Here is a 23,148-nt window from a genome sequence, read left to right as displayed (position 1 = left end):
AGACTTTAATTTGGCATAGAGCATCTGTCAGAGGAGTGTATGCTGGTTTATAAATTCAGCCCTTTCCAGATAAATCACAGTAAGTCTTCTCAGCCAGAAACACAGGCAGCAAGGTGCTCAGCAGCACCCACTTCTCACCAGTTCTGTCCTCTTTCTTGATGATTTCCTTCCTGGATGCCTACTTCCGGACTGGACATGAGCTCTGAGTTTCCCTTCCCTCTGTCCTCTTTGGGACAGACTCTTTTTATGAAGAGTTAATCCTTTCTCCCCAGGTCAGCAGCCTGTCTATTAATTTATCACAGCATTTCCAAAATGAATTAATTTGTACACCATTTCCTAATATGAATTTCAGGGTACTCAGAGACTTTACCTCATACTTTATTAGATAAGGGTAATTTTCATGGGTATAAGAATTATCTTGTCTTACTGACAGGTGCTTCTGAGAGTGGAAATTAGTGCAGTGCTGATAGCAGAGAGAAATGAATATACTCCATTCAAGTAGGAAGCTGTTTCTGCAGCAAGGAAAATATTTAATCCCTGAAAAGGCAAGTCTAGCTGTAAAAGCAATGAACTTTCATCTTTCTAGTGGCTATGTAGGAGGAAGGACACAAATGGCAGAAATTTCAGGTAGAATTTTTTGGTGCAGCCAAATTCACTTAGCATCCAATCTCGGACAAGAAAGGCACGTAGAAACACTGTTAATTTTGCCTTGCTGGCCTTAATGCTTCTGACCTGAAGAATAGCAGAAGGGAGGGCTACAGACTGCACAATATGCTTAGAAATGCCCCAGAAGTGTACTTTGGTGCTCTGCCTGGACTCTAATAACATCACAGGAGGTACCAGCTGTTGCAGAACCCTTCTTGACCTGAGAGCAGACTCCTCCTGTCAGATCTTCTGAGAAGGACCAGCCTGATCCAATGCTCCTCAATAGGCTAGGGACCAGCTAAAGGCCCTTCTTTCAGGTAACTTTATGACAAGATTGAAATTAAAGGTCTCTTTCCATCAGGAAGTAATTTTAATATCTAATAGCTTCATTTTGAAAGCTTTTTTAACTCTCAGGGGGCTATTAAGAATGTCTCAAGTTTCTACAATATTTAAAAATTTTACAACAGAATAATTCAAAGACATTTGCTTTGCCCTTTCTTGAGCTCCTTCCAGACCTTAACTATAGATTACCTCTCCTTTTAAGTGTTTTTAGTAATGTGTGTGCCTTTTGGCTATGAAAGAAAAGCAAGCTGTGAACTGAAGAGACGACATTACAATCTGTGGTCCTGAAGTAAAACTGGACTAGCTGATGTTAGTGTGCAACACATCATAAGTGTGTAAGAGAAAACTGGTAACAATGGTGTAATCTTTTCCTTTTTTTCCTAATATTACTTTTAAAACTAGCTTTTTTCTGTAGAGGTGCCATTGATGAAGGTGACTTGTGACAAAATCACAAATATGCTGGTGGAAATAGGAGGCAGATTTGTGATTTTTGTTAGCCTTTCTGAACATGTGTAATTGAATTTGGATCTCTAACACTACTGCAAGGGCACTTCTCTCCCCACACTCCTTCCCATTGCACTAAAGTGCCAGTGGTTGGTAAAAACTGCTCCAAAGAGGCAAACATTCTTGCCACTCAACTTGCTATTGTGCAGTGATTTATTTCTGACTCCCAAATGGCCCATCTTTCTATATAAAGAACAGGAACCAGCTTCAGAGACTAAATTTGTCCCTCTGTCTACCCAGTAGGTGAGGACACATCATGGGGAGATGGATGGCACAGATACCCCATCCTGATCTTGCTACTTGTCCTGTGATGGGGTTAGAAACTGAGGAAGCATTAGGAAGGAAGGATTTGCATGCTTCACAGACATATAGAATCATAGAGTCATAGAATATTTCGAGTTGGAAGGATCATCGAATCCAACTCCCTGCTCCTCGCAGGACTTCCTAAAACTAAACCATATGACTAAGAGCATTGTCCAGATGCTCCTTGAACTCTGACAGGCTTGGTGCTGTGACCACTTCCCTGGGGAGCCTGTTTCAGTGACCGACCACCCTCTCAGTGAAGAACCTCTTCCTAACATCCAATCTGAACTACCCCTGATGCAGCTTCATTCCATTTCCTTGGGTCCTATTGCTGGTCACCAGAAAGAGGAGATCAGCACCGCCCCGTCTGCTGCCCCCCTTGAGGAGGTTGTAGATTGCAATGACGTCACTCCTCAGCCTTCTCTTCTCCAAGCTGAACAAACCAAGTGACCTCAGCCACCCCTTGTAAGTCTTGCCCTCGAGGCCTTTCACCATCTTGGTTGCCCTCCTCTGGACACACTCTGAGAGTTTGATGTCCTTCTTATATTGAGGCACCCAAAACTGCAAGCCGTACTCAAGGTGAGGCCGCACCAGTGCAGTGTAGAGTGGGACAATCACCTCCCTCGACTGGCTAGCTCTGCTGTGCTTGATGCACACCAGGACATGGTTGGCCCTTTTGGCTACCATGGCACACTGTTGACTCCTATTCAACTTGCCACCAACCCAAACCCCCGGATCTCTTTCCATGAGGCTGCTCTCCAGCCTCCCGTCCCCCAATTTGTACCTATAACCAGGATTACCACATTGCAGGTGAAGAATCCAGCACTTGCTCTTGTTAGATTTCATACGGTTGGTGATTGCTCAGTTCTCTAGTCTATCCAGATCTCTCTGCAAGGCCTCTCTACCCTCAAGGGAGTTCACAGATCCTCCTAGTTTAGTATCATCAGCAAACTTACTTAATGTACATTTGATTTTTGTGTCCAGATCATTTATAAAAACATTAAAGAGCACTGGCCCTAAAATTGAGCTCTGGGGAACCCCACTGGTGCCTGGCCGCCAGCCTGATGCAACCCCATTTACTACAGTTCTTTGAGCCCAACCCATCAGCCAATTGTTCACCCAACGTATTATGGACTTGTCTAGCTGTGTGCTCGACGTTTTGTCCAGAAGGATACTGTGAGAGACAGTAACAAAAGCTTTGCTCAAATCCAAACCCACCACATCTACTGATTTCCCTTGGTCAACTAGATGGGTGACTTTGTCATAAAAGAAAATTAAGTTAAGTTGGTTAAGCAGGACTTTCCTCCTGTGAGCCTATTCTGGCTATGACCAATGACTGCATTGACTCTCAAGTGTTTTTAATAACTCCCAGAATAACCTTCTCCATAATTCTCCAGGCACTGAAGTGAGACTGACAGGCCTGTAATTACCAGGGTCTTCCTTCTTTCCCCTCTTGAAAACTGGGACAACATTTGCTACCTTCCCGTCGACTGGGACCTCTCCAGAGTTCCAAGAATGTTGAAAAATAATGGAGAGAGGTCCCGCGATGACATCAGCCAGCTCTTCCAGTACCCTGGGATGAATCCCATCGGGCCCCATAGAATTATGTTCATCCATTTTGAGCAGCAAGTCTCAAACAAGTTCAAGATCGGCTGGGAGTCTATCATCCTCTCAGTCACAGTCTTCCAACACAGGGCTCCAGGAGTCCCAGGACCCATCATTGGTGTTGAAGACAGAGGCAAAGAAGGCATTAAATGTCTCTGCTTTGTCTACGTCGCTATTTGTGAGGTGACCAACCTCATCAAGTAACAGACCAACGTTATCTCTGATCCTCCTTTTGCTGTTAACATATTTAAAAAAGCGCTTTTTGTTGTCCTTCACAGTGCTGGCCAGCTTGAACTCTAATCAAGCGCTGGCCACGTGAATTTTCTCCCTACAGTGGCGAACAGCATCTCTGTAATCCTCCCGTGTCGCCTGTCCTTGCTTCCAACGTCCATACACTTTCCTTTTCCACCTAAGTTCTAGAAGAAGATCCCTGCTCAGCCAAGCCAGTCTTCTGCACCGTTTGCTTGACTTTCGACACTTTGGAATTGTCTGCTCCTGTGCTCTTAAGAGATGACTCTTAAAAAGTGACCAGAATTCATGGGCCTCAATACCTTCAAAAGCAGATTCCCAGGGGACCTTACTAACTACCTCCTTCAGCAGCCCAAAGTCTGCTCTCTCCATATCCAGGGGCAAAGTTTTGCTGGCAGTTTTCCTCCTGTCGTCAATGATTTGAAATTCAACTACTTCGTGGTCACTGTGACCAAGACAGCCACCAATCACCACTTCCTCCACAAGTCCCTCTCTGTTACAAACTACAAATCTAGGAGGGCATCTTTCCTAGTCAGCTCCCTTAGTACCTGCACCAAGAAGTTATTTTCAACGTTTCAGGAATTTCCTGGACCTTTTTGTGTCCACTGCATGATATTCCCAGTCAATGTCTGGGAAGTTAAAATCACCCATAAGAACAAGGGCAGCTGATCTAGTGATATCCCTTAATCCCTTATAGAATGATTCATCATCCTGGCTGAGTGGTCTACAGTAGACTCCCACAACAACATCTGCTTTGTTTGCCTTCCCCTTCATCCTTACCGGGAGGCTCTCAACCATGTCATCACCAACTGCCAGCACCATACAATCCAACCCTTCCCGTACATACAGCGCCAACCCCCTGCCACGCCTGCCCTGCCTATCCCCCCTGAAGAGCCTATAACCGTCCATCATGGCACACCGGTCACAGGACTCATCCCATCAGATTTTGCTTATGCCAGTGATGCCACAGCTCTGGGACTGGGCCAAAACTTCTAGCTCCTCTTGTTTAATCCTCATGCTGCATGCATTAGTATAAAGACATTTCAAATGCGCTCCAGTGTACTCAGCACATTGTGGAGCAGATTGAAGGACCTCGCTAGCACACTGTCCCACAAACATTGGCGTGCCGCCCCATGGCTTATCTCTAGTGAGCCTGGTTTTATCCCTTTCCCCCTTCAAGTCTAGTTTAAAGCTCTTCCAATGAGCCCTGCTAACTTCTACGCAAAGATCCTTTTCTGCCTTGGAGACAGGTGTACCCCTTCTGTGGCCAGCAGGCCTGATGTCATGTAGACTGACCCATGATCAAAAAACTCAAAATTTGTCCAAAGACACCAGTCACAGAGCCAAGTATTGATCTGCTGGGTCTTCCTGTTTCTTCCAACATCATTCCCTGCAACTGGAAGGATAGAGGAGAACACTACTCGTGCTCTTGATCACTTAACCAGTCATCACAAGGCCCTGAAGTCTCTCTTGATTGCCCTTGGACTTCTTATTGCAACTTTATCGCTGCCTACATAAAAAGCAATAATGGATCATAATCCAAGGGCCGTACCAGGGTGGTAACTTTTCTCAACACATCTTTAACTCGAGCCTTTAACTGGAGGCAGCAGACTTCCCTACGAAGTGGGTCTGATTAGCATACTGTGCCTTCTATTCCCCTTAGAAGAGAGTCTCCTATGACAATGACCCATTTTTTTTTCTTTATGGAAGTGGTTTTGATGTGGGGCATAGGCCAACTTAACCTTGACAACACCTCTAACCTAGATGAACCATTGTCCTTGTCATTGTTCGGTTCCACTTGCAGAGCCTCGCACCTGTTATGCAAGGGCACCTGGGAAGGCGGGGTAGTCACAGAGGCAACACGCCTGCTGCACTGGGCAGGAACTTGTCGCCATTGCCCCCAATGCCTTAAGTCACTGCATTCTGCCAGGTGGAGAGAGGATAGGGAATCTTCAAGATCATGTGTCCTGTCTGCCTGACAGGTCTGTTCCAAGGATGGCAGGGTGCAGTTCCAGTAGTCTATCCCTCTCTCAGACTCCCTGACACTCCTCAACCTGCTCACCTCCTCCCGGAGCTCTGTCACCAAGCAGAGGAGTTCCTCTACCCGGGCGCACCTCCCACAGGTGAGCTCACTGCTGCCGGCTGGTGCTGGCACAAGAGCAGGGCACGGCTGCAGCCTGGCACCGGGGTGGCCGCGTGTTCCCGCCGGAGCTCTGCCTGCGAAGGTGCGTCAGTCATGGACATAGGCTTCTGCCAGGTAGACATCATTGCTCCCTGATCGAGCCGGTGGACTTACGGCGCCCTTCCTGCACGAACTGACACGCCCTGGTCACTAGCGCTCCCCGGAGGTTTCTTTTATACGTGGGGAGGGGCTTGGCCGCTGTTGCTCCTGGCCCCGCCCAGGTCTCATCAGCGGCTGTCGCGTGAGCTGCGGGCTCGTGGTGGGTCTCTCCACTCCCCTGAGGTTTCCCCAGTTCAGGAAACCCCGCTGTGCACTGCGCTGGAGCAATCCACTGCGGATTGTGCTGACACCGGAGCTGCTCGCCTTGGCAACTGACATGGAAATGTGGTAAAACTACCATTGAAGAAAAGAAAACTGAACCTCCAGGAAATGTCTATGTGTCCTAGGAATTAACACTACTACAGAGCTGAAGTGTCAAATCTGGCTTCAGGATATACGGAGCCTGGACTGCAGCAACCTGGTTGGAATACAGAGGGAACAGTAAGGACCTCAGCTCACCCCACGACCACTGTACCATTTCCATGCCAAGATGCCTTGTTCCAGGCAGTCTGCAAAACCTTGTCATCACTTGCCTTAAGGATCTGCTGGACTTCCACAACCTCTTTGATAAAAGCTGCAACTTCTAAGCTGAAGGTGGCTGAAGACTGACAGTGTCATTTTCAGGCCAGCCACGTAGGAGGGGCAAGTTTCTGGATGGCCAGGGAGGGGATTAGAGCCTACTCTGTTGCAAGTCACCTTAATGTCACAGGCCACCACCACATGGGGAAATAGCCGCATCCTCAGGGTCGGCTTTCGGTAGAAGGGCGGTAAAAAGATTATTTTGAAGGTCAGGCTTTCTCTGTCTTATTTAGTAGTTTTCAAATATGGCTGTGGAGGTGTGTGCATGTTTGGTGGGGGAGGAAGACAGAGAAGAATGGTCCACAGTACCAGTGATGCATGCTTTTATGTTGAATCCTTGGCACATCCTGGCAGTGAGAAAAGCTAGTGCAGGACACACCTGAGGGAGGATGAGGAGAAGTCACCCTGGTTACAGCCATGGCTCTGAGGGCCTATGTTGTCTGGGCCAGCCCCTGGATATCTGAGCCCTCAAGGAAATGCTCAGGACAGCTTCAAGGACCATGATGGGATGGGACACGTAACAGCTCCTCCCTGCTACTCCTATATCTTCTCCCCTGCTCCAATGTGGGGTGCTCCATGGGCTGCTGTTCCTTCAGCAGATATCCACCTCCTCTGATATGGTCATCTCCTACAGGCTGCAGGGAAACCCCTACCCCAGCGGGGTCTCTCCCGGGGCCGCAGGGGCGTCTCTGCTGGGGCGCCCGGAGCCCCCCCTCCCCTCCTCCTGCTCTCCCCGCGGGGCTCGCAGGGCTGGTTCTCACACGGGTTCCTCAGCCCTGGCTGCCGGGCAGCGTTTTGCCCTTCCTTACCCGGGCTCTCCCCGAGGCGCCCGCCCGCGGCTGAGGGGCTCAGCTGTGCCCTGCGCTGGGGCCGTTGGAGCCGGCTGGAACCGGCTGTGCCCGGCCCGGGGCAGCCCCGGCCGCGCCTCGCAGGGGCCGCCCTGCAGCGCCGCCGGCGGCGGCAGCTGGGCACCGGCAGCCGGTACGAGCTGATGTGCTGGAGCAGCTCTGTCTTGGGAGACGGAAGCCGAGTATCAGTTGGCCGGGCAGAACTGTGCTATTGCGCCCTACGCACTTCTCTTTCTCCACAGCGCAGGAGTATCCCTGGCACCTTTGATCCAATGTTTTTTTGTGTTCTCTACAAACTTATTCAAAGCCCAGCAAGAGCATCTCTTGCCTTAAAAAAACCAAAAAACTTCACACAAGCAGTACGTGATCTGACTCCACTTAGCTTCTGTGCGCAATGTATGCCTATTTATAATTCATGAAGTATTAAGGATCTTGGATCCAAGGCTAGCCACGTCTTTGTGACAGAATGCACACGCACGAAGAAAATGGGTCAATGGTCATGGAATTTATTGTACTGGAAGAAATATTTTTAAATAATTATGTATTTACAATCTATAACATAGTCATTTATATCAACAGCAGAAGTAGTAAAAAACTGTATAAGTGCACAAAGTCTCTGTAGAGTGAATACTAATGTTAAATGAACTTAGTATTTCAGAAGAAATTACAAGCAAATTTTATTCATAATAAAAACCAATATTCTAGGTGGTATTTTCTCCTTCCCATTTCAGTTTAATTCCCAAATAAATCCTGTGGGTTTTTGTTCCTCTGGAAGTGGCAGTTTTCTCTAGAACCAGATTGCTTTCTAAATTAAATGGTTCTAAAACTGTTATTTTCCAAATAGCAATACTGAAATGAGTGAAAACCTGGCACAGAAGGTTTTGTTGCTGACTTCAGTGAAATTAAATCTTTGTTTCTGAAGAAAACATCAATTCAGCTCCTTACAGGATTCACAAGATAAAAGCATGCACATGCACGCATACTTTTTATCCTCAAAAATACATAAAAATGAAAATACCAAGCCAATGTCAATACATTAGGAATATTGTCTGAGTCACCGATGAAATCCTCTAGGACAAAATAAGACAATATTAACGCAACGAAGTATAAATATAAATGATATTCTGTGGATGGGGCAGAAGCCATCAGATGCTCTGGAGAAATGATAGGGGGATGCCTGGTCACCTCGAGCACAGCAGTTCAGAAAGATCACTACGTAAACCTAATGTCTTAATGGCATTCATCAGAAAATTTTTTAAAAGGTACAATGCAACTCAGGAACATGTCTGTTACTCACCAAACTCCATCAAAGAAAGTTTAATTACATAGAAGAAATCAATTTATTTTAAGAAGTTATACATATAATTTTTTTTTTACAGACACTTAAAGAAATCAGGTGAAAAAATACATTTTATGGACAAAAAATAGTTTCTCTTGCACCAATTTTAAGAAGCAAGACAGTAGAAATAATAATCACAGAACTAACGTGAAGAAAGCCAAACAGGTAACAGTTCAAATGCAGCCGACTTGGAGAAAGCAATGCAACTCAAAACTAGCTCTTGGTCAGCTTGGGTTCTAGTGCCACCTGCTGAAATAACAGTATTTTTCCCCTTGCAACCATAGCTAATATGCAAGTTAAATTAATCCACTGCACTAGTGGGCAATACATGAAGAAAGGTCACAAAGAAGATGAGGTGCTTGAGTAATCTAAGTGCACATCCAGAGTGCCATACACCGAACCTAGTAAATTGAGAACCTTCTCTTGAATGATGTCAACCTGCTCTGAAGGGCAATAATCATCCAGACTTGATCTGTAACAAAGAATTGAAAAAAGCATGAGAGAATACAGATATCACCACCATCACCACATTTTGTATTCTTCTAATGCTCTGTGTCTAGACTGAAGCTACTTTCAAACTGTGGTGAGTTCTGTCTCCCAGTATCCCTTGAAAGCATAGTGCTGTGCTTCTCCTCACTACTTTCAACAGCAACAGTTTGCCTGAAGTTAAATAGAAAGTCCGGAGCAGATTAGGAATGTGACCTATTCATCCTTCCAATTCTACTCTTCCTGACTGACACAGAACATGTTGGCAGTCAAGGTTCAACCAAATGAACTAATTAAAGGACTGGTGGAAAGTTAAGATTGAAAAATTCAAATGCTACTTGTAAAATAGGTAGGAAAACTTGAAAAACAAACCTTCACAATCCCTGGGATATAACATTATTTACAGTATCTATTAATGAACTGCAAACAGATACTAGTAAAAAAGCAGAGCTGACAGATTTTATATCTGTCAAGATCTACATAAATGATTCCGTATTTTCCCTGCAACAGTGGATGATAACCCTGCAGCTGGCACAGGAATTACAGCTTTCTTTTATTGTAGCTATGAGCCATATTATTTCTTGCTGACAAAAACAATTTCATGTCAGCCTCTGCTATTGTTGCCTGCCCTTTAAGGGCACACCTGGTTATTCTGAAGTGATTAAATTACAACAATTTGTCAACAGATACACTGTGGTCTTTAAATTAAGTTTTCCCAGAACAGATCCCTGGTTGTCCCAGGTCCCTGACCTCAAACTCCATCCTGTTCTCCCAAATATTATCCTTACAGTCCTGAAAGCATAACTTTTACTCCATACAAAGCTTTACTAGAGCTTACTAGAATATAAATCCCTTTCAGCCTATTAGATGAAAACCACTTCCATCAGAAGTTTCACTGAAAACAGAAATCCTATCTGTAGTATAATGAACCCTAGAACAAGGGAGTAAGGAAGGTGTGATTTCAGCCCACACAGGCTTGTCCAACCTAGCTTTGCTGCTCTAACTAGCACAAGTAATAAAAGTAGTGGAAATGTATGAACTCCGGTGACAGCTATCAATCTCAACACACACAGATTGTTATATAGCCTGTGCTGAAGCTCATTAAGTCATCATGTTTTCACTGCTTTTGAAATCTGTGCTAGCTACTCTAAAGCCCAGTAAAACTGGCCATCAGTGCAGAATCTTCCTTTAGCTGTGCAGATACTGTCACTGCCTCATGATTAACATTTTCAAATGTCAATTTTCATTACACTGTAAGGCTTCCACTTTAAGACAGAATTTAAGATGTGCCAACCAGTGCTATACTGATAGAATCATTTAGCTTTATAAGCACAGTCTGAGTGTTTTAAAGTAAAAATATCTACATAAACTTACCGAGCAACTGTCACAAGTGTGGGCTTAGGCATATCTTTTAGTAGAACTTTAATGGATTGTATGAGGCCTTCGACCTCCTCTTCAGTGCTAACATGGTGAGGAAGCTCCATATAATCACAGGTCAGACCAGCCTGATGGACCTACATGTAAATCAAACAGAGATTTAATTTCTGTTGATGAATTACTGATACAGCTTATCTGTGTAAAAAGTCTCTAAGATACCATGCCTAGCCCAATAGGTAACTTACACCTCTTCAGGCAGTAAAAGTTGGGGTTTTTTTTTCCCCAATTTGTTCTTTAAACAAAAAGAATAAAATTCTGAAGTTGTATGGATTGTTTCTCCAGTACACCGTACCTCTCCTGTGAATTCAGAGTGTGCTGCAGCACTTGGAAGATGATAGGTCTGATCTTTTACAAATAGGTACCCTAAGTTCTACAGAGTGTATCAACAGACCCTGGTGAAATGAAACCTTCCTTCACAGGAAGCAGCCTGAGATGTCACAGTCCTGAAAGATCACATTAATGTTGCCTAAATATAGACAAGCAGAGCAGAATTTTAGAAGCTTTAAAAAGAAAAGCTGGCTTAAGTAATAAGGCATGAAAAAACCTACCAAAATCTCACAAAGTCCTGAATCAAGAAGCAAGTCTGAAATGAAGCATGATATTTTCCCTCCCTGTTGAAGCTATGCTTTTTAAATCTGTCTGCTTTCTGCTCTTTTACCTAGTCACCTACCATTTCGTAGTCTGGGTTTTCCATCCTGGTTTTCAAACTGTGAACTAGTTGAACAAGCGGCTTCATTCTGGAGTTAAAACAAAAACAAAACTTGTTACATGAACAGTTGGAAACACATATATTTACCGTAAGTGGTTTTTAAAAAAAAAAAAAAAAAAAGGGGAGAGAGAGAGAAAAGAAGAAAGTAGAAGTTATCATGGCCTAGGATTTGAAAATGAAATTTGCCCCTCTGTGTCATCTTAAACCTAAGAAAAATGGAAATTATCAGTACTATTGTACTGTTTCACCGGTCTTTCTTAGAAAGCCCCTATACTCATACCTGCCTCTGGCAAGACCTCTTTGCACTTCTTTTAGGGCAGATCTGGAGACAAGCTATTGTAGCTCAAAGTCGTATGAACTTGATAGGAAATGCTTGTGGTCAGTGTTACACAGGTCTGGCAGTAACTGCTGCATTTGATGGGGAAAATGAGTGATTTTCCTATTAAGGGAAAGCTCGGATTTTTGCTGTTTCTTTTCAGCTGAAAACGTTTACTTTAAAAGCATAGCGGATGCTGGTGAGATGTTCTGTGTATACTGTTGCTCAGGTACAGCCTTTCATTCACTTCCATTTTCCACAGAAAGCAGAACCTTCAGGAGCACCAAAGAAGTCCTTCTCCATATACTCCTGTTGCTTTTTTGAGAGCTCTGCTTCACACAGATCACTAAATTTTTAGTCACTATATGTTCCTCCCTCCACAGACAACAGAATTTACATGATGCTGTACAAGGCTGATCTTCGAAGGCTTACCATGGCACTGAAGATAGCAGACTGCCTTTTCTTTTGTTTTGCCTGACTTTCTCCTCTAGAACTAAAGGAAAAATGGTAGCCTTACATAGAACCTATCAGCCTCTCTCCTTTTCTGTTAGCAAAGTGCTGGGCTAATAATTTCTCAAACTACTGTTTGCATTTTAAGCCATTTAGAAATCTCCTACCCAGGATATGAAGCCCACTTCTGTAGGGTCTCTTCATCATCATTGTCGCACAAATCTGCAAATGCTGCTTCCAGATCTTCTAGCTGATGAACACGGTTTTCCACACAATCCAGCAAACCCTCCTTCAAATAAGTACATATAAAAGTATGTTAGGAAAAAAGAAAGGTAAGAATGTCATGGCTTACCCTATGATTTACATTCTGAAATGACTGATCTACTGGTAGTGGGGAATCAGAAAGAACCGATTCATTACTACAGAACATCTTTTTAAGAGGATCAGAATGAATGCCTGCAGAAGCTGTTATACCTTCAGAATAAATCACCTCTCTTTGCTCTGTCTTTCCCACAACAAATAAAAAAAAGCCACATCCACATTCTGGCAGAATACACTGGCAAGAGCTAAGAAACTGTATATGACTAATTGTTGGATTTGTTTCTATAGCACTGAAATGCTCAGATGAGTACAAGCTTTTCATTTTTATGATGAAAGGAGAATTTAATTTTTTAAGTTTAAAAAAAAGAATATTATTAAATCAAATGCATTTTCAGAAAAAAAAAAAAAAAACGGGCTCTTTGATGCTTTGAGGCTGTTTCAACTCTGTGTGCCTGAAAAAACATGGAATTAATTTAAAATGTCAGTTATTGATCCTGCAAAAGTTTATACCCTTTCTTAAAAAGTTCAGAACACATAAAGAGGCAATCTTCTTGGAGTGAGGCTACATACACGAATACAGTTGTACATGCAAACATTTGCATTACATAACATGTCAACTGAAAAGCAATGCTTGGCATAGTTGGTATTAAAAATGCAGTGGTGTGTGAAGGAAAATTATTAAAAAGCACATTGGAATAGATGGGTAACAATTAAGAACATAACAACTCCCTCTTAGGATTCTGCTGGCTGTATCATATAACAGATGCTGCTTCTTTTGGCCAGTGATGTCAACTTTGGGCTAATTTTTAAGAGGAGCTGAGGGTATCAACCATTCGTGAAGTACAGCTTCATGATCCTATCCCGGGGTATGAATAAGATACTTTTCTAAGCCGCACCAGTAACTAACCTTAAAGACACGTTCGATCCCCCTCTATACCTCTTAAAAAACAAAACCAAACAAAAATACCCCAAACATCACATTATCTTGTAGTATGATAGAAATGTACACCTAACCGTACTCTGGAACTATGAAAACAGATTTTAAAGAAACTAGACATCTAGGATATTTTCTGAAACTTTGAAAAACACAAAGTTCACTAGCTTTCTACCTTCAAAGCCTTTAAATTGACTGTCTCGCTATAAAACCATCCATGAATCTAGTCTCGCCTTGTTCAGTTCTACACCTGTCCATTACTCACTGTCTGCTAACCATTTCAGTTGCCTCCTATAAATTTGTTGGCTTTTGTAAATAACTTATGCCCTGACATCGTATTGGGCACTTAAATCACAAGCGTTTACCCCTTTTACATTTAACTACCTTTTAAATAGGTACCTGTTTTTATTGCTGATTGACTAAGAAATATGAAAATCAATTTGACAATCTTCCACATATCTCAATTTCTTTATACACACATATTAATTAGGATTCATTAAGCTGTGATAATTATACGTAGTGAATCTTTCTGTAATAGTGTTCAGATGAGATTACAAAAGCAAAGACAAGATCTTGTTTAGAAATTACTTGGTATAATGACCATTAATATGGCTGTCTCCGTGGTTTGGTCTGAGGGCTGAATGACTATTTTGGCAGCTACAGCAGGCTTACATTTCCATGATTCAGAAGCACACAATGCATACAATGAAAAGTACATTACAGTGGTATAATACCATCCTTTCCACATCTAAATAAATAGGTAAAATACCAGTTTTCAGCACAGATCTGACTATCAAGGAAGAGCAACTAGGGCAAGGAAGGGGAGACTCTAGAGGGCGGGGGGAAACAAACCAAAAAACAACCCAAAACAAAAAAACCCAAACCAGAACCCTGTTAAGCCATAAAAAGAACGAGACTGCAGATGACTTACCATGTTTTCATTTCTTCCTCGTCAAATACCACTGGTTTATAGAAATTAATTTTCACACTTATGCTAAATATTTATGCAATTCACATGTTTAACAGGAAAGAATTCCTAAGATGCTGCTGATTAGCATTCAGCATGCTGCATAGCTTAATTGGAGACCACTTCATTAAGCACCTTTCATAGGTTCTTTCCTTGTTATAACTTATTTTTATTGGGTAAATCAAAAGAATCATTCCCTCATACATCCCACAAGGACATACCATACCTCTGTTGCATTTCTATGAGGCTTCTTGAAATTGTACAACTCTTGCAAAAGCTCATATTCTGTCTTTGAAAAAGAAAAAAGAGGCAAAAAAATTAGACTCTTCAAATGAGAAACAAACTCCTCAAAGCCTTCCTTCTTCAAGAAAAGAATTTGATCGCCAAGATCATTCCTCTACTCTGGCATTGCAGACAACTCTATAAATGCAGGTGAGGAAGAGGCTGTGAGGCTTGAGAAAGCAATACTTCATGGCCTCAGCCAAACATTTTGGGACTGCTTAACTTTAAACCTGACTTCAAGAACACAGCTTTAAAAGCTAAGTATTTACAGTCTGTTAGTTAAAGAGTCTCTGAAATTAAACATACACGTTGCTGAACTAAGGTCCCAATGAGATGCTGAGTAAAACTGAGATGGTAGATTTAGGCAGACAAAACCAACAGGAGAGTATAATTGTAAAGGAAAACAGGACAGGTAAAGGCTTCAGGCTGGCCAACAAGTCCACAAGTAAAGTATTACAAGGGCTTGTCAGCCCTACTCCTTGATAATATTCAGGTTTAATTAATCAAGGATAAACAGATCTCATTATTTACTTAACAGCATTAAAAAGGTGAACACTCATGAGTTTTTCAGAGCAGAGGGAGAAAGGAAGGGTAGACTATTCAATTTTTACAGACACACAAAGCATCTTTAGGGCAATGCTTTGGATTTTAAACTTTTTTGGTGGGAAGACAATACTCTTCTGGATTGGTGAACTATATTTGCTTTTTAGCTTTTCCTTGGATTCTTACATTTCAAGTGTTAACTTAGGAAAAATTTTTGGATGGAATTATCATAATTTACAATAGAGGGACCATAATTAAGAAATATTAACTGCAAATGAAATCATTGTATCAAAAAAGGTACACTGGGTACTGTGCAAGTCCACTTCTGAAAGTGGTTCCTAGAACTGAGAACCTATCATAGCACAAAACCAAAAAAAAGCACAAGAAACAAAACAACCCCCCACACCACCACTGCTGCCAAAACTCAACAAATAAACCCCTTAAAAAACTCCTCCGTTATTTTATTCAGAATGTATTTCAAGCCCTAAGAGGAGTATTGAATTTTATTCTTATATGGCAAGATCCCCACAGTGCTTTCCCTTTGCTGTACGCTTCTTTGTGATTCAGAACAACTGGCATTGCACATTGTCTGAAGACACTGTAATCATAAATACTGAATGTCAGAAGCTAACAGAGGTCAGGGACACTATATTCTCTTCTTTATGGTGAACAAGGAAGCCGTAGTCTAGCTGAAACTCAAAAGATGTCAGATGTTCTCCAGCATAGGCTGAAGTTAAAACAGTGTTAAAAAGAGATTTAAATGCTACAAACAGTCAGGATACTGCAGAATTCGTAAACCTAAATGCCACACCCAATTTTTAGGGCACATTAGTCAGTTCCTAAAAATCCTGTTCATGCCAAGAAAAGGTGCTAACTGCTTTGCACCTTTGAGGATCTACATATTTATGACTCTATACAGGTGAGCTACTTTTGCTTTGCAGCCAAGTTGTAACTGGAATATGAGGCAGAGTCTTAAGCTCGAAGCCATAGCATCAGAGACAAAAGATGCGTACTTATCCTTATACTCAGCAGTCCAGAAAAAGGAAATGAGAGTAACAGCCTCTCATCAGGACAAGTTACCACTCTTTGCATAATCAACACCACCATGCTTTTTTGAACGACAGAGTCTCCTGATACCATTGTGGCTTTCCAATATCATAAAAAAGGCTATAATCTGTCATCCCTCCCTGATGAATCTTGCTATGGGTATTTGGAACATTACCTCTTGAAACCCAGGCATAGCTTTTATGACCCAAGCAACAAGCAGAAGTGAGCCATACACATCTGAGCTTGAATGTGCACTCAATACTGATTTCAAATGTAAGAATCTACCCCTATTAGGTTGTTGAAATTCTCTGGAGCGTACACTCCCTTAGAATATCTCTCCTTCAAATATTACCCTGAATCATTAATCATGATCAGCTGATCTGCTAGTTTAGCTTAGATGAAAGTTTCTCCATAGACATAAATGCTAGGACTGCTACTCTTTCGTGAACGGTTAAGAGGCCTCTCCATTGTCATGCTTACCTGTGTGTACATTTCTTTGAATGGATTTTTAACTGAAAAAAAATCTAAGTCAATGTCTAAAACATATGCATCCCCTTTCTGCAGTACTTGGCAGACATCTTTAACAACTTCCCTTATTGGGCATTCACTGTTTCTGAGAGAGCTTGAAGCTGAGCACTCTGACAACGTTTCTGCCTTGTTCGGGGCACTTGCATTTTGTACTTCCTTTTTCTTCAGACTTGGGGTGCTGTGATCAAGGTCACCAGGAACCACTGATGAAGAGGCAGAAGCGGTGCTTGCTGTGTCATCTGTATTTAGCTTCAGTCTCTTAGCAGATGCTACTTCGCCATTTTCTTCCTGGCTGTTTGATACTTCAGTAGGATTTATGAGAATGACGTGTAAATTTAAAGGCTTCTGGTTTTCTAGCTGATCAGCAGGGACATAAAGACCATCACTTAAAAAGTAATGATCTGTACCTGTAACCCTACAATTGACAATAACTCACAGTTAATATACATCTTTGCAAAGAGCTTAGGAAAAAGCATGTATACTTAAGGGATCCTGAGACGGATGAATAGATGTTTGATGGGTTACAAAAGCAATAAAACTTTGTACACTAAATTATTTATTTTAATCCGCAGGTTTTTAAATTGAAGTTTTTTCTACTTCTTTACTGCTGAATCAATATATTAAAATTCACTCTATATTTTTTATGATAGCCCTACAAGATTTTTAATGGATAAGAAAAAGATTCTATGTTATATGCTACGAAGGTTAATTTGCCATTGAATTGCAACATCCAGAATTTAATAAGGTATTGTCAATATTATGGCATATAAGACTGCAAAGATATGGATATTTTGTCTTCGATTGCCTATTTTTTAAGGAAAATTGTTCATTGTGTTTGAGAAGTGCCCTGAAACCCATGGATATTGATTTAGTAAATGTAAAATATTATGAATTAATACATAGCATTTAACTTTTCTTTACCATCAATAGAGATTCCCTATTCTAAGTGGCGGAGAGCAGGTAACTCGAGGATGAATAGCTACATATCAATGGTATCCACTTAATTAAAAACAAACAAACAAACAAAATCCATCAATTCTAAAAACTCCACTTACAATGAAAATTTAAAGAATATTATTTTCAAGACATATTTCAGTACATTAAGCCTTAAGCATCATAAATTCAGATTAAAAAATAAGCTTAAGAAGAAGTGTGAACTTCTGCTCACTTGCATTAAGGCCTCATTTGATTACAGGGAATCATTATCAATCAACCACAAAGACAAATAATATCAGAATCTTTTGAAGCAAGTTTAACAGAAGGCAGCAGAGAAATACTTTGGTTTACCACCTAAAATAAAACACAAGAGCTCTACAATTCTGATATGCTGGCAAAAGACATGATTTGTAAACGTCCATTCAAGCTGAACAAAATCACAATGCAGTGAATATGGTGAATGCGAAACTGTCATTGACTGCATCCTGCAGAATGATGAGGGGCTCTGACCGGAACTTGAATCACAGAATGATTAAGATTGGAAAGGACATCTGGAAGTCTCTCATCAATCATCTGATCGAAGCAGGACTAACTTCAAAGCTAGATGAGGCTGCCCAGGGCCTCGTCCACTTGAGTTTTCATTTTGTCAAAGAATGGAGAATTCACCGTCTGCCTGTGTACCTGTTTCAGTGCTTAACTAGTGTATTAACTTAAAAAAGCAACAAAACCCAAAAAACCAAACCAAAAACCACACACGAGAAAAACAGAATCACTGAGGGAAGGGAAAAGGTTTCCCCTCTTATTCAGCACCAGTGAGGTCACATTTGACATACTCTGCCGAGGTTTGGGCCTCCAGGACAAGAGAGATGACAACAAACTGATGAAGGGCCGCTAAGGTGATTAGAGGGTCAGAGCACAGGCCTGCGAAGCTGAGGGAACTGGGTTTGTTTTGTCCTGATAAGGGAGGACTGGGGAGGATCTAATTGCTGCCCTCTGATACCCAAATACTCTGTTAAAAATTACTGCTTTCTGAGATGTTGACTTTAATGAAGAGAACTAATTTAAAATTTGGGTAGCTTAAATGAAATGTGAATAGCTAGAATTACCTATAAAAAAAAGAATTTAAGGCACAATTTTAACTGTACCCACTCACAGAAATAGTCAGTCACATTAGGTCCTAAGGAACTCACAAATACAAATTAAATTTTCATCTTTATCCAAGAATACAAAAAAAACCACACCCATGAAACCACCCAGAGATAGCCTTTATATTATTAGCATATGGTAGCAGAAAATTTACCTAATTGTAGTTGTTGATATGTCTTTCCCAATTAAAAAATGATGTTTTCCTTCCGAGATCTGCTGAGCCCATGGAGGGTGAAGCCATACTATTTGAGAAATATGGCCAGCATAAACAGCAGGCATAATCCAGTTCTCAATACTTAATTCACTGTAATGAATGGAGAAAGGCTGGAGATAACACTGTTACTTTCCCTGTAAGTAAAACATGGTCAAGAACACAACAAACATCTTCCACATCTTGAACACCCCCATGTAAATCATCTGAAATTAGTACTCTGTGTAAGGTTCACATCATCAAAGAAAGAAAAAGAGGGAAATCTTTATTCATAAGACAGACCACAAATGTCTACAGTAGAAACTAAAAAGTTAGGATTATAGAGTGCAATCAGCTTCACTCTTAGTATGGCACTTCGATTATGAACTACATGGATTTGTTGTCCTTTTTCTCTTGATACATCACACAAAGGAAAGTACAAGGACCATCATCAACACTGTTCTAAATAACTTCAAACTGACCTCAAGGAGTATTTTATTGTAAACTGTTCTAAGTAGATTTTAAATACAATCTCAGTAATTAAAGTGAGTCAACCAGCACCTACAGAATAGCAACTTTCCTGATTATCAACACCCTATATTTTTAGCTGTATAATAAAACCCACAAAACTTCTTATTCATCCAACAAAGAAAATAAAATATTGACTACGGGTAGCATGATACAATTACTTACATACCAATTACATCATCTTCTCATTGCTGTAAATCACTATAATACTGAAGCAATCGATAGTTATTTTAAAACAGGAAAAGAAAGACAATAGCAAAGATCACTCTGTGGCTTGTTACCTACCTAAGAAGTTTGGGGAGAATATTGGTCGTAATGATCTTAATAGGAAAATCTTGTTCAACTTTACATATTCACCATGTCAACATAGGAGATGTGATTTCAATCTCAAAGTCAATTTTTCAGTATGAAAAAAGAAAGGCTGTTTTAAAACCACAGCTCTTCAGACATAAAGCATCCACTCAGGGTGCTGTCCTGTGACTCAGAGGGACTAACTGGCCTAATAACATGATACACTACTGAACAACTAAACATTGTAAGTCTTAAATTGCTTGATACGCGACTTAAATATTTGACCACATTCAAAAAACACAAACATAACTTTTTCCATCCAAAAAAATAAAGTTTTCAGCAAAAGTGAAAAGACAGAAGATACCACTTGAGGCTGACTTACGCATCTTTGTTCATATGTCCTACGCAGTCATACCAATATTCACTGTAAATCAAAGCCAGCGGGAAGCAGACTTCAAGTATTCTGATGCAGTATCCAGGACTTACCTAAAAAGAGCTTCTTTGTCAAATACAGTGTCTGCAGGCATATTCACAGGAATAAGAAGGTCTGGATGGGAATCAAGATGAACAAAGCTGATGTTACTGGCAGGAAGATGCTTTGAACCAATGGCACGATAGATGAAAGGCAGCACCTAGAACAATAGAGATAAAAATATTTCCATTGTAACCAGTGAGCTGAAAAATGCATTGGCTTTATCAGCAAAAACGCTAGTCCCACTCTTATTCCTTTAGAATTTGGGTTAGAGGGAGGAGGAGACAGAAAACAATACAAGGGGAAAACAACTCCAGCAGCAAGACAGCTCATGAACTCTAATCATTATGAGCCCAAGAGTTCCGCACATGAGAAGCTGCTGAAGAATCATAGCTTTACTCCCTTTTTCCTTCTTTATCGGAAGTCTTGTTTGCAGAAGCTCTTCTCACTAATCATTCAACTCAATTCCTTTTTTTTTTTTTAATTTACAACTGAACCCCAGGAATGCCTTTCCTCTTCTGCAGAACATTGTCCCTGCATTGCCTTCTCCATGCTATAAAGCTTCCTCACAATGCATGGGTGCTGTGGAGATAAAAACATCTCATTACTTGTGTTTTATAAGAGTGAAAACTGACCCCATCATCATTTAAAGTTTAGCTGATCTTTTAACCTATCCCCCTTGAAGAAAGGGCTTAATTCCTAATCTCTACATGATTTAGTGGCTGCAATAAACAGACTACCTTTCTCAACTGCGCAACCTTATCCCCTGCTGAAGGTCTTCACTCAAAGGTGGGAAAACAGGAGATGAGGCAACTCTCCAACCTACAGTGTAGTGAACCACTGAAGTGCAATAATGTAGGGTGGCAAAATGAGCAAACTGATGGCTGATTCATGATACCTCTTACGCTGAACTGCAGTACATGGAGTCTCTCCCACAATTACAGGACAGTAACTGCCTTAGCTGCCAGAATAAATCCAGCAAGGACTGTGAATCACATTCCTATTTATACAGGGAATGTGAAGACTGTAAAAGGACCGGGCAATAAAAATTACACATGATCTCTACATTATAACAGAAACTGAGCTCATTTTTCGGCATAAAACTGATTAAGATGACAAATCCTGTGTACTGCATGGGCATAACCATAAAACGTGACTGACAGCTGAAATCTGGGCTGTATTCAATCTGTCTAGTAATAAATTCCTCAGTTTATCCACTACATATTCAATAATATGTATACTACTCTAATAGTAGATAAAACAAGGTTAAAAATAACAAGGGTTTCCTGATCCATGACTTTTACTTCTTTGGAAAAAGGAAGTAATCCGGCCTACCTGAAAAACCTACAATCTTTGCAATTAAAGTTAAAAAGTTCTCCTACTTTGTATTAAGAACAAAATTTCCTTTATACCAACTGTTATTATTAATCAAAGTATGATGCATCTAGTGACGCCTTGCCCTAGAGGAACATCAGTGTCAGCAAAGGACCATATAAAGTTTCTGTGAAGTTCTTAGACTTTGGGATGAAAGGCCATATATGCTTTATGCAAGATAGACCAATGCATGTACACACATATACTGAAAACAGAGCGTATATATTTAGTATGAATAGACTTTGTTAAGTTAATTGAAAATATACTTTGTTAAGTATAGAGAGTAAAACAAAGACGAATCATTAATAGTCATTATCTCAGTACTCCTATCACAGTGATACTCTTAGTCCCTGGTTACCACTGAAAACCAGCTACCACAGCATCATATATTTCAGTGAGTCTTAGCAAAAGTGACCTGTGTTAAACTATTTACTTACAAGTTCAGAACATTATTTTCTTTAATAAACTTTATTACACTGAAATTTTCTGTTTGCAAAACACTGACAGAGTTAATATTTTTCACTTTTTTCTCCACAAGGCCTTCATGACCCCAGCAATCCTCAGTGAAGTCAGCGGGCTTCTGCACCACTGGGTAAAGAATCTGCTTACTTAGGACTACGGCCTCAGCTTCTGCTACCATAAATAAACCATATAAGAAAACAGAAACAGCAGTTCAAAAGCAACTCCTTCTTCATCCCCTTATTTAATTACTTAACTAAAAAAGCAGAGTTCCAAATTTAACATTTCTCATCAAGTGGCAATCAATCTGCTTGTTAGGATGTGATTATATTTACCAATTTGCTGTTGACATGCCACATACTGTGTAGGGTTGAGTTTTCAAGTACTGCACTAATGCCTAGCTAATTCTAAGACCAGTGTAATGTAGGTATTATTTCCTTTTAACTGTAGCAACGACGACCCAAAGAAGAAAAAAAGAAGTCAGCAATAATTGCTTAAAAAGATGCCAAAATCCGATCATGGCATTAATTAACTTAAACACTGAATCGGGAAGGAAATTCAGGTCACCTGGGCACTGAGCTTGATTTACGTTTCATGAGTGAAAGAGAGCGGGGGTCTGAGGCTGTGGAGGCGCGGGCTACTCCCAGGGACGCGCCTGCAGCGGGCAGAACCCACTTACATGGCGGCTCCATAGGGGTTCCACCGGGCATCTCCCTTCGCTTCCACCTACCAGACTAAGCCTCCGCGCCAGGAGAAAGAAAGAAACTAAGCTACTCCCCATGCACCCCCCGAGGGACTCCCCGTTCCACCGCCCAGCCCGGCCGCCCGGCGCCGGGCACTCACGTCCTGGTGGTCCTCCACCACCCACACCGGCAGCGCCGGGTAGGCCCGCAGGCAGCCCCCGCGGGACCGGTCTCCACCGCCAGCCGCCGGGCCGCTCATACCGCAGCGGCCCCAGGCCAGGCAGGGGAAAGCCGGGCAGCGCGGCCCAGCCTTCTTCCCTCCCTCCCGGCGGGCGGTGCTTCCGCCCGCAGCGC

General features: G+C 41.6%; 1 protein-coding gene across 5 annotated transcripts; it reads right to left on the bottom strand.

The window, feature by feature from the left end:
• Window positions 1–8,658: 8,658 nt before the first annotated feature.
• On the bottom strand, window positions 8,659–23,145 carry C2H5orf22 (chromosome 2 C5orf22 homolog). 5 transcript variants are annotated; one of them, XM_075142508.1, is made up of 9 exons: window positions 22,955–23,145; window positions 20,293–20,438; window positions 18,952–19,101; window positions 16,668–17,130; window positions 14,542–14,604; window positions 12,261–12,382; window positions 11,289–11,355; window positions 10,556–10,695; window positions 8,659–9,167 (listed from the first exon to the last, which is right to left on the bottom strand). In XM_075142508.1, exons 1-9 carry the CDS (start codon window positions 23,051–23,053, stop codon window positions 9,035–9,037), a joined length of 1,383 nt encoding a protein of 460 aa, XP_074998609.1. In that variant the 5' UTR covers window positions 23,054–23,145; the 3' UTR covers window positions 8,659–9,034. The 5 variants fall into 5 exon arrangements, with proteins under 5 accessions (XP_074998609.1, XP_074998612.1, XP_074998613.1 ...); XM_075142511.1 differs by lacking the exon at window positions 22,955–23,145 and adding an exon at window positions 22,679–22,751 and having other exon boundaries at window positions 18,952–19,145; XM_075142512.1 differs by lacking the exon at window positions 22,955–23,145 and adding an exon at window positions 22,679–22,751 and having other exon boundaries at window positions 18,952–19,121.
• Window positions 23,146–23,148: the final 3 nt, after the last annotated feature.

This window comes from Calonectris borealis, chromosome 2, assembly GCF_964195595.1.
Source record: "Calonectris borealis chromosome 2, bCalBor7.hap1.2, whole genome shotgun sequence".
Classification (NCBI taxonomy): domain Eukaryota; kingdom Metazoa; phylum Chordata; class Aves; order Procellariiformes; family Procellariidae; genus Calonectris; species Calonectris borealis.
This window is presented reverse-complemented; position numbering and strand designations above follow the sequence as displayed.